Source organism: Enoplosus armatus, chromosome 17 (genome assembly GCF_043641665.1).
Source record: "Enoplosus armatus isolate fEnoArm2 chromosome 17, fEnoArm2.hap1, whole genome shotgun sequence".
In the NCBI taxonomy this organism is placed as follows: Eukaryota; Metazoa; Chordata; class Actinopteri; order Centrarchiformes; family Enoplosidae; genus Enoplosus; species Enoplosus armatus.
In genome coordinates this window covers 14096302-14106975 of record NC_092196.1, presented here as the reverse complement: position 1 = coordinate 14106975, position 10674 = coordinate 14096302, and the positions used below count along the sequence as shown (strand labels likewise).

At 41.9% G+C, this 10674-nt stretch overlaps 2 protein-coding genes across 3 annotated transcripts; both read right to left on the bottom strand.

Moving 5' to 3' along the window:
* Window positions 1-1808: 1808 nt before the first annotated feature.
* On the bottom strand, window positions 1809-7703 carry colgalt1a (collagen beta(1-O)galactosyltransferase 1a). Its single transcript, XM_070923132.1, has 12 exons — window positions 7480-7703; window positions 5070-5180; window positions 4852-4969; window positions 4162-4296; window positions 3836-4040; window positions 3620-3739; window positions 3368-3444; window positions 3132-3238; window positions 2888-3020; window positions 2682-2809; window positions 2381-2587; window positions 1809-2292 (listed from the first exon to the last, which is right to left on the bottom strand). Exons 1-12 carry the CDS (start codon window positions 7701-7703, stop codon window positions 2025-2027), a joined length of 1833 nt encoding a protein of 610 aa, XP_070779233.1. The 3' UTR covers window positions 1809-2024.
* A 246-nt stretch (window positions 7704-7949) lies between these two features.
* On the bottom strand, window positions 7950-10578 carry pgls (6-phosphogluconolactonase). 2 transcript variants are annotated; one of them, XM_070923528.1, is made up of 6 exons: window positions 10528-10578; window positions 9862-10152; window positions 9680-9787; window positions 9483-9584; window positions 8545-8685; window positions 7950-8306 (listed from the first exon to the last, which is right to left on the bottom strand). In XM_070923528.1, exons 2-6 carry the CDS (start codon window positions 10123-10125, stop codon window positions 8160-8162), a joined length of 762 nt encoding a protein of 253 aa, XP_070779629.1. In that variant the 5' UTR covers window positions 10126-10152; window positions 10528-10578; the 3' UTR covers window positions 7950-8159. The 2 variants fall into 2 exon arrangements, with proteins under 2 accessions (XP_070779629.1, XP_070779628.1); XM_070923527.1 differs by having other exon boundaries at window positions 10476-10570.
* Between the last annotated feature and the right edge of the window lie 96 nt (window positions 10579-10674).

The following is a 10674-nucleotide window of genomic DNA, read 5'->3' as shown; positions in this document are numbered from 1 at the left end:
TCACACATAAGCTGCCATTAAGGTCCCACTACAATACATAATGAAGAACACTACACTTGAGTGGGCAGGAAATCTGCACTACAGTGTGTACACACACAGACACACTTGTGCTGAATTATTAACGTGCAAGCTTTCTGCCGCTTGTGCTCTCAAAAGGATCTTTCTCTGGTAGAGTGGAGGTTGGCCAATGTTTTCACCATAATGGGAAGAGGAAGTGTATCTTGCTGTCACTGTAGGCCCCACCTACGCTTACACACCACACATAGTGAGAAGGTGCCACTGTGTTTAGATTGTGTTCTTAGTAAAAATAAAAAAAGATTTCTGACCTCAGCAGCGTGTCATGGGTAACGGTAAAGTTTGGATAGCATATATTTTCTCAGATTACAGATATGTGACATTCATAACAGATATTTGACCTTGATATTGGCAGGTATTGGTGTAACAAGACAGTTGATACTTCATCTATATCTATATTCTAATCAGAATATATAATTTGGTAAAACCAAGTTTTTTACTTAATTTACAAATGAGTTCATACTCATAGAATTGGGCTGTTCATATTGGGTTATATTGTACTTCATCTCTGGTTAAGGGTAACTTCAAAAGGAGTTTTGGTGGATTTAAGCCACCCCATTTGGCCTCATTTGACCATCCAAGGACCCTTTCAATAATGTCTAATGGGGCCATGGACCCCACTTAAGTTACAACTGAGTATTTAAAAAAATAGTTTTGGTAAGTGAAGTGGTTCCTCATGTCTTTTATCTTGTTACTAGCTACAGCATTCCACTTTCATAAGTTAAATTTGCACAACCAACATGAAGAGAGAAAAAAGGTTACACCAGCATGATAATAGGCATCCTATCACAGTAATCACAAATTCAGCTTTTTTAAAAATAAAACATTTTATTTCTTGTTGGCACAGTGCACCCATAACATTTTTGTGCTAGATCCACTGGTGAATGGCTCCCATTAATACCCAACAAAAATCTACTTCCAAGGATATTTAGTGTAGCCATGTAAAGCAAAACCATGACAGAATAAATAATCTGCAAAAGGTAAGATGATCCAAACTTTACATGTTCTCTTTTGCAGCAGGCTTTTATCAAGTCAAATTGCTCAAATTCAGATTTAACTGAGAATGATTCAAAGATGGAGAGACAATGTGGTCAGGTATTTTTTTTTTTAGGGAACTTTGAGGGCATTTACAACCACGTTCCTCCAAAACCATCAAGTTTGAGACGTGTACAGTGGTTTGTCCCGTCTATAACCATGTCAACAGCTGGTTGACGGCTGGAAACAATTCAAAAGTGTCGACAAGAGACAAGGATAGCATTGGTATATACCCTACAATAAATCTATGATTCTGAGTTGACTGCAACTGTTGCTAGTGTGCTTTGGTAAAGCTCTGCTGCAAGCATCTTAAGTTTTGGCTAATGATTATTCAAAACAACAATAAGAAGTTTAAAAAGAGAAAATACTAAAGATCAAAGCAAAAGACATGCAGATGTTTCTCCTCTTGGACTTTTCACAACAGAAACCAATGAATTTAGAACGATTAACGGTTGATTTAAGACATGAATGTCTGCGAAAGTCTTGATTTTCCTCAGTGACATACATTGTGGTTTTAGCCTAATTAAACTGTAGTCTTTTCACAGTGTAATGTCAAATTAGGACAAAGTTAACTGCCTGATAACTGAAATGTAACAGTCCAATTGCATTCTTTGCTAATGTATAGGTTCATTTCTGTATGACAGACAGAATCTGGGTACTGCAAATGCCATTCATAATGGCAAGTCTAGTGCCTTTATAGAGTAAAAACTACAAACATGACAGAAAACATCAGACACACCTGATCCCTTTTTAACTCGTCACATCTGGATAAATTAAATCTTTCTACAAACTCTGATGTCACATCCCTGCTGTGATGCAAAATCAAAAGTGTCAAAGATGAAACATGATTAAAAAACTAAGGGGGTCTGTTCTATGCAGCTAAAAATGTTTCCAAGGCCCTCATTCAGTTGCTCTCATAGCTCGTCCCGTGCTGTACTGTCCAAAGGCGACTGGAGCACATCTGAGTTCTGGGCCTCTGTGCTGATCTCAGCCTGCTCCCCAGTTTTTCCTGAGCGCGCTCTGTCCCAGTCTGTACGGACCTTGTCATTGTCCCACACTGTGGAGGTCTCGGTGTCGCTGATGTAGCCTTTGTCGCCCGTGTAGTGTGTTGGGTACACTAGAAGAGGCTCGGCTGAAAATGCCTTCAGGTCCCTGGCTTCAAACTGTTCCATATAATCAGACCTGTGGAGGAGAAAGTAATGTCAAGAAAAACAAAAAAATGTATATGTTATGTTTGTGTTCTTGTACTAGGTAGGGTACAAACACTTACACAGGGTGTTTATTGTACATGATAGGAAGAAACTCGTCCACTGGCAAAATCCTCTTTAGTGGTTCTGCTTTCAAAAGCTTCTCTGCACCTTGTAATGATATCATATAACCTAGTGTCCAATATGAATAGTCTGCTTCCACTAAGTTGTGTATATTAGGGACAGCTTTCTCTGGGTGATCCACTTGCATTCTCTTGCGACCAATATAACTGGAAGAAAGAAATAGAAAAAAGGAGTGAGAAGCTACTGAAAACTTAGGACAATCATAGTAAAATTAAATTTGTGAAGGAAGAACAAACTCACATGAGATCCCAGTCCAGTCCTTCCTCCTCCAGCTCACTCATCAAGTTCTTTAAGCGACGTTTGAAGAAGACCTCGAAGCGCAGGTCGTCTTCAATCACCAGGGAGGTGTGCAGGCGTCTCTCCACAATCTAAGGCCAGACACAGATTTAGCAGTAAGTCACCCATCTGGTTCACAAATGTTCAAATGCTTGGCCTCTGGGGTTCACCTCTTTCCAGATGTTATAGTGGGAAAGGAAGCATCCCAGCTCTCCCTTTGTCAGTGGGCGACCATGATAGGGATCACTGTAACCAGGAAGCATGTGGATGCCCATAGCCTGAACTTCACTGACATTCATTGCTCTGAAACAGAGAGAGAACAAACGTGACCAAATGTTAATGAGAAAGGGCAGACAAATGTGATTACCAAGTACTACATAAGTGTAAAGTATTCAATAAACAGAGTGAACTTACTTTCCATCTACAGCTGCAATGACCTTACATGTCATCTCCTGCTCGTATAATGCTCTCAGCATACGTTCTCTGCGGTCAGTCCGCCTCTTGAGGTTTATCATGAACACCTTCACATGTGCAACAGTGGATCCAATCATTGTAATTACAGATTTCTAACAGCAGGGGGAGGCATTCAGCACAGAAGTGGAAAGAGGGCCATTTTTGCAGACTCCATCTTCACATCACTCGATACTCACCTCATCGAAGCCCAGTTTGTCAGGTTGTTTTCTAGGAACAGGTATGTATTTGGAAGGCATCACTGGGGGATTTCGCACTACACAGCGAGAGGGAAGATGGATGCAGAAATGGTATAAATGATAAATAGAAACCCATGCTGATAGTTATCATTAGATAAAGCAGCAGAGAGTAGAATACAGACTGAAAGTCAGAGGAAAAAAAGGGCGTTGGATGCAAAAGTAAAGCCCTAAGTCTGAATGCAAACTACTCACCATTAACCTCCAGCACGGAGTGCAAGAAGCTGTCAGCTTCGTCTTGCAAAGTATTATGGGATCGCAGTGGCACAGGGAAATAGCCATAGGTCTCTTTATTACATACAAACATTTGAACATCTGTAGAGAGCAGAGGATGCAAATGTTTTGTTAATCTGAAGTTACAACATTTAGGTTAAAGACAAATGTGTAACATCTCAGTGAATTGTAAAATACCTGCCATCCGCGCAGAGTAGGCAAACACAATGATATCATCAAAAGCCCAGCTGTATTCTGGGTGTGGAGGGTGAAAGGCCAGCTGCCTGGAAGCCTCTTTCCTGAGGTCTATCAGGAAGGTGGAGTGGACCATAGGAACTGCAAAACAGCCCTTCCGCACCTGCTTCCTCATGGGTATGTAGGCAGGAGTGCGTTTATAGTAACCCTGAAGAAGCAGAGTGAACAGTTGAGTTAAGAAGAGGATTTAAGAGCATTCAATAAATCATCCAAACCCTGACATACATACAACATACACAAGCATGTAGATCCAATCATCAACACAGTACCTGGGAAGTCATTCCACACCAGAAGTTTGAATAGGCTGCACGGGATTCAAGCATTGGAGCAATGATGGTCTTATTCTCTTTCATGAGCTTCCAGAGCACATTGGGATTGGTGAGGAGGTTATCACAGTCCACCAACTACAAACGGAAGAGAAGGTAAAATACATTTGTAACAGTCAAAGACGTATATGTATGGTACAACATAAACTTATTCAGGCATCTTCAAAAACTCCACAGACTATTCATTTCGATTCTGTTTTCAAGGGAGAAGGCAAAGACACAAAATTATTGCATTGGATGTACTTTGCTTCAAAATTATACCCCACTGAAGCAAGACAACGTGGGCTGGGCCGGGGAATACAAATAGAAATGCGCACAGAACTCCATTTTAAAATATGGTTCATGGTGTGTCAAGCCTTGTGTCAGAGTAAGAGCCCAGATGAACCAGACCAGATAAACTTTAACCATAAGAGAGGGAAAATATAACTGGACCAATTTTCAACACCCTTCCTGGTGCTTCAACTACAACTGTGGTGGTGCTTTGGACTCTGTGCTGCACTTATCCTTATGCTGCTATTATTGAACAATAAAGACAGTCTGGGTAGAAGCATTGGCTCAAAGCTTAAAATGGAAAATTGTTCAGTGTTATTGTGTGTTCTTTTGTGCCTGTAAAGAGTAGTTTTGTTGACTTACCATAAAGTAGTCCGCCCACATCTCACGAGCGGACTCCAGTGCTACTTGCCGAAGCTTCATAACATGCTCATAACGGAGGTCTGTCCAGTGCTTTGGACCATCTTCATCCTCATAACGTCTACAAGAGACATTTGGATACTAATCAGACTGATTTTATCAGCTCTGTGAGCCCTTAGAGCAACACAAAAATACGCCAGAAACTTTAGTAAGAAACCAACCTGGGTTCCTCTTTTGGCCTCCACTCCACATAATGGTAAAGGTTCTGCACCTTGACAAGCCAGTCACGCAGAATGACTGTGGTGTTGTCCTCGTTATGATCAGTTGCTACCCTGTCAATATCCAACAAATGTAAATGATTAGAATGAACTGTTTTCAACTTCAGAGGGGTTGGACATTATCAACAATGAATGTAGCACTAGTGCCAGACTGGATTCAAGCTGAGACAAGAGTTGAAAGACGATACCACGACTCAAATAACAATAGCCCAGTGTTCACTTTTTGTAAGCTCATTGTCTGCAGCTGTGAGAACTGACACACGTGTAAATGATACCAACATCACAAAACAAAAACACTGTACATCTAGTTGATATAATTCAGAGTAGCATATCACAGGAACTGTTACAGAAATATAATGAAGAAAATCATACCAAATTCAAGAAACAGCATTACAGAAGTGAAACCTTTGCATGCAATAGATTAGAACAGAAGGAAATGATTCAAACTGGCCATGTGTGAGACAAATGAACACAAGTTAGACAGCTTGCATGTTTAATCAAATCTGAGAGTGATGAAATCAACCCACACGTTAATCTTAGGAGTGAGAAATCATGCCACCACACAACATCCACATCCTTAGTCATGTTATGTATTGTAGGTCAAATGTCTTTGCTGCACTAAAGACAACTGAGTTTGTATTTTGCTCAGAGGGACGACAGCCAAGCTGGGTTGTCTTGAGAGATTTCACATGGATCTGTGAGAACACCGCAGCTCCATGCTAAACCATTTCTTCTTTCACTCCCGCTGTCCATCCTTCCTTCTCAAACTTTGAATTACCCCGACTCTTCCGTCTCATGTTCAGCTCAAATAAATATTTGTTTACAGCATAGTTTTGAACCATGAACTACTGCTGCTCACTTACATCTGGTCTATTGTTGCTCTAGTTTAGCAGAAATGCAGGGCTAACTGCAGATGGCAATTCTAACTCTGAGTCTTTGGCATGCTCACAAGCAGCTGCAAAAAGCTTCAGCAAAAAAACATACAGCATGTAGTGTTTACAGTATCTCACAGCTGTTTGCATTTTCCAGATGTAGCTTAAAGTGCTAGCAGAACATGTCAAAACAAAACTGTCCTTATCCCAGTATTTTTATATTTAAAGAGTTTTATGACCACCAAACAAAAGAAGGAGAAATCAAACCATTTCAGCCATATAAAGCCCCTAAATAAAGTGAAACTTGTTGGGTGAGTGAAGGGCATACCTCTCTGAGCCCTCCAGGCACTCATGCAACCTGCTCTGAGGATATAAACATGAGGGGCTGTTGGAGCATGTTGTTAAGTTATTATGCAAGAAACACCTCCCTTTCAATCCCCTCCACTCTTGCCTGAGCACTGTAGACAGATGTTTAAATGGTGTATAACATCCATTTGCACTTCCCACAAGATAATTGCCTTAGAAAGTTTGTCACAAATGATAGACAGGGTGCAACTGTGTTAGGTCTGGAAAATGGCCTACAGAGTGAGTTTAGTGAGCCATGATACTGCATACAACAAGGTTTTAGTCTCCATGATCACTGAGCATGCAGAGCGAATATTCAAGGTTGCCCTGTCCTAAAACAAGGAATGTCATGTTTTCCTTCACACTCCACTAATGAACATGAATTACACAAAAAGGTCCTTAAAAGGGCTATAGGTTAGTGCTGGTAGAGAATATCTATGTTATTTATCTTTTTTGGCTACATGCTTTACAAATCTTCACAGATGGGGTTTCCTGAGGTTAAAGAGTAATCACGTCACTAGTTAATAACATAGATGCTTAACAGGTAGTCAGGAGTCTTTATGGCTGGGGGCAGCGGTTTCTGGAAGTGGCCTAAAGGTGTGTGTGTGTGTTAATGGCCAGTGAACAGACACTATTTCTCTTTGTTGATTTGTATGTTAAATCATACAGCTCCCCTCGTGGCCAAATCAGTCCTGTCCCCTCCCCTCCACGTATGCAGATCAATGCATGGCCACCGCTCTGATGAGCACAGTGACCAGATGTACCGACCTCTGTCCAACTACCAGCAGCTGCATGAGGTTACTTATTATCTGCATATTTGTGATCTGGACTCGGTGTTGGTTCTTCGTTGTTTTCCTGCTTGTTAAAATGTGTGGGTCATTTTCTAACCCGGATTGCACCCTGCAACCCAACTTAGCTACATTGTTAACATTACCCTGTCCCACCCCTTTCCACTCTTCCCCCCAACTCAGCCGTGCAAAAAGAATCGGTTTTATGCAAATAGTTACTTTTAGGAAGAGCCCTTTGGCAAAAGTACCCCTAAACTTTTGACTTTAGCTAGCAACATGGACGTTAACTTTACTTCTTAGCTGCTTATTAGCTTGCGAAAGACCAAACAGGTCCTGGTAGCAACTTACCACAGAGCCATCCGTTCTTTGGGATAGTTGAGACGCTCAATACTACCGAGGAAATACGGCAAAGAGTGCTCGGAGTTCCTGCAGATGAGGGCGACCAGGACCCGGGGAGCGAGGAGCGGAGACTCGGGGCTCCAGCGCTCCTCTGCGAAATATCCCCGAGCAGGACTGCAGCAGGACAGGAGCAAGAGCAGCGGGGCAGCGGGGAGGCGGGCGAGCCCGTGCATTGTAATAATTAAAGAATATAACAATTTAACAACAAATCTAAGTGGGTGGTGGTTGTGGCTCGTGATGAGACACTGCTATATAAGACTCGTCTCTTTACTTTGCGCGGTCATCACGGAAAAGCAAAATCTGCAGCAGCTCCTGATGTGTCAACACTGCGAAGTTTAGCTTTAAAGGGGTGGGGTGTGCTGTGATCTTAAAGGGGATGGACTAGTGACCATGAATGCACAGTAAACACAAAAGTCAAATGTTTTATTAACAGTTTATTTTTTTAATTTCTAATCAAAATAAGTACCAAGGGAATGCTGCTTTTCAGTGTCAATGACTGGATTTGATATTTTACAAAGGGTGTGATGGTAACTCAGAGCTGAGGAATGTGCTGCACTATTTTCCAGTTTCTTCATTCAGGTTTCCACACGAGTGATGACTTCCTGTGTTTATTCTGTAGATGGAAAGCTCTACAGTTTGGCCCCTGATCCTAGACGCTCTACTTGGATACTTAAGGAGGCAGCTGCAGCGTCATCCACAAGCCAGAACAGCTCACCGTTGGTTGGGACAACACGGGCCGCTGGGAAAGCTGGACCCTCTCTACCCTCCAGGACCTCCTGCAAGAAAATAGTCACTAGTCCATTAGTCAACGTTAAGTATTGAATCATGTAATTGAACCTGCAGAACTTGGTTCAATAGCATTTTTCTGCATTGTTCTATTCTATCTCTGTCCCATATTTTGTGGGTTTTGTGTCTGTACCTAGTCTAAGCTGATTTATTCTGTCATGGAAATAGCAGGGTTTTAAGATGCTGAATTTGAAATGTGTATGTTCAATAAAAGTCTTTAAATTTTACCTTCAAAACGGGTGCTTTGCTTCCTCCTGTTGATACAAAAGCCACACAGCGTGCAGAGTTCACCACTGGAAAAGTCATAGTTACACGCTGTGGCGGTGGTTTGGGAGAGTCACTGATGGGGGCCACAATCTTCTTGGTTTCCTAAATATAGAGTTCACCCATCTATCATGTGTAATACACACAGTTACCAAAAAATGCCAATGTGAGAACCACAACCTAAGAGTATACAGTAACTGTCAAATACATGATGCAACATGAGCCAGATTGCCTCACAGAAATGGAGCAAGGGATGACTGTGGTCTTCTCAAAGTCCAAGTTGTTACTTAAATCAAAACCTATCAATGATCCATACACAATCATGAGGTCGTCTTTATAAACACAGACAAAAAACACATTGTTCTTTTAGACTAGAAAATCAGGAACCACATCAAAAATCCCAACATGCTTCCAGACCTTAATTAATAGGCTGGCCAGAATAAAATAAAAGAATGTGTTTCAAATGCCTACTGCAGGAAAAAAAAATCCATCCATCTATAAGTGAGAGGCAATATTTTTAGAAACATTTGCAGAATGCCCAGAACCTTTCAATGTAATGACTGGTGGCAATTTTTTAGACATTCCTAAGATAGAGTAACATTGCCCAACATGATTCAACATCAAAACATGGAATGATGTCTTTAGGATCATAATGAAGGTACAAAACATAACAAATGTGTGTTTTTAAATGAAATATGAAACATACATTTCAAACTAAACTATAATCCCTAACTGTTTTACTCAACTGGATCCTCTTAAGTCTGCAGATGTGAATGGTGGAGAATCAGAGTAGGGGCATCTTTCTGCACTAATCTTTTTTCATAAGAATTCAACACACATCCAGGCAAACAATTCCATATTCTGCCTATATGTCTGTCAAATTCACCAAAGGATGGCCTCACCTCCAGAAGAGGGTGATCTGGGAAGAGGGAACAGGTGTGTCCATCAGGCCCCATCCCCAGCAGTAACAGGTCAAATACAGGGAGGTCATCGCCTGGGAAGGCCTGTGTGTTTGAAATAAGCAAAACAATCCTGTAAAGAAGACACCTGTGTGACTTTACAACCAGAACTGATCACAGAACAGTAACAGACGTCAGACCTCCTTCAGTTTGCGGGTATAGTCCTCAGCACACTCGTTCACTGGCAGAGAGGAGTCGATGGTTAAGATCCCGCTGTCAGGGATGCTGACCTTGGAAAACAGCTGACTCTGGAAAGGAAACAAAGGGTTACATTTGGCCCCAATGAAATTCATGTAACCAGGCCACACTTCTGAACACATACCTTGTACAGCCCATAGGTGCTCTCAGGATCATCAAAAGAAACCAATCGCTCGTCACAGAAACCAACCACCCACTTGCTGCAGTCCAGGTCTGGCAGGGCGAGCAGCTCCTTGCTGAGCATGGACACAAGGCTTCCTCCAGAGAGCCCCAGGGTGAACCTGCCATGGGAGATGATGGCCTTCTCTGCCCGAGATGTCACCAGATGGGCCAGCACCGGAGCAAGCTCCGCTGAGGAGGGGAAGACCACGACTCTTCTGCCTGCCATGGGAGAGCTGTCTGAACAAAAGAGTTACTGGGAAGAAGAGAAAGAGAAAAAACAAACAGGTTTTGAGCAATGTATAAGGAAGTCAGTTACAACACCGTTTCGCAAGTCATCCTGATGCATCTGTAAATATTCTCCACATACAGTGTTTGTGTTGGTATATTAAACCCCTAACGTTACTTTTCAAATATGTTGGCTGCAGTTAGCTTAATACTGTAATGTAATTAGACTGTGCAAAGACAGGACTGGAAGCTACAAACCCCCGCTGATGCTGCATGATATTGCATTAACGTTAGTCAGTATCGGACACATGCGGGAGAAGCGATGCGCATTTCTTGACATCTTAAACAAACCTGATGTTTAAGCTCCAACCTTACAGTTTTCCGAAAAAAGAAGTTGCTTTACCCAGTGAGAATCTCAGGGGCAGGTTGTCATGAGGAGGATTTTCAGTCGGCAAATGTAATTCGATGCACTACTTCCCGAAACGAGTTCTTATCAGCCAATCATATTCTGTATTTAGACCGCATTGCATTCTGGTCAGTGGAGTCCCCG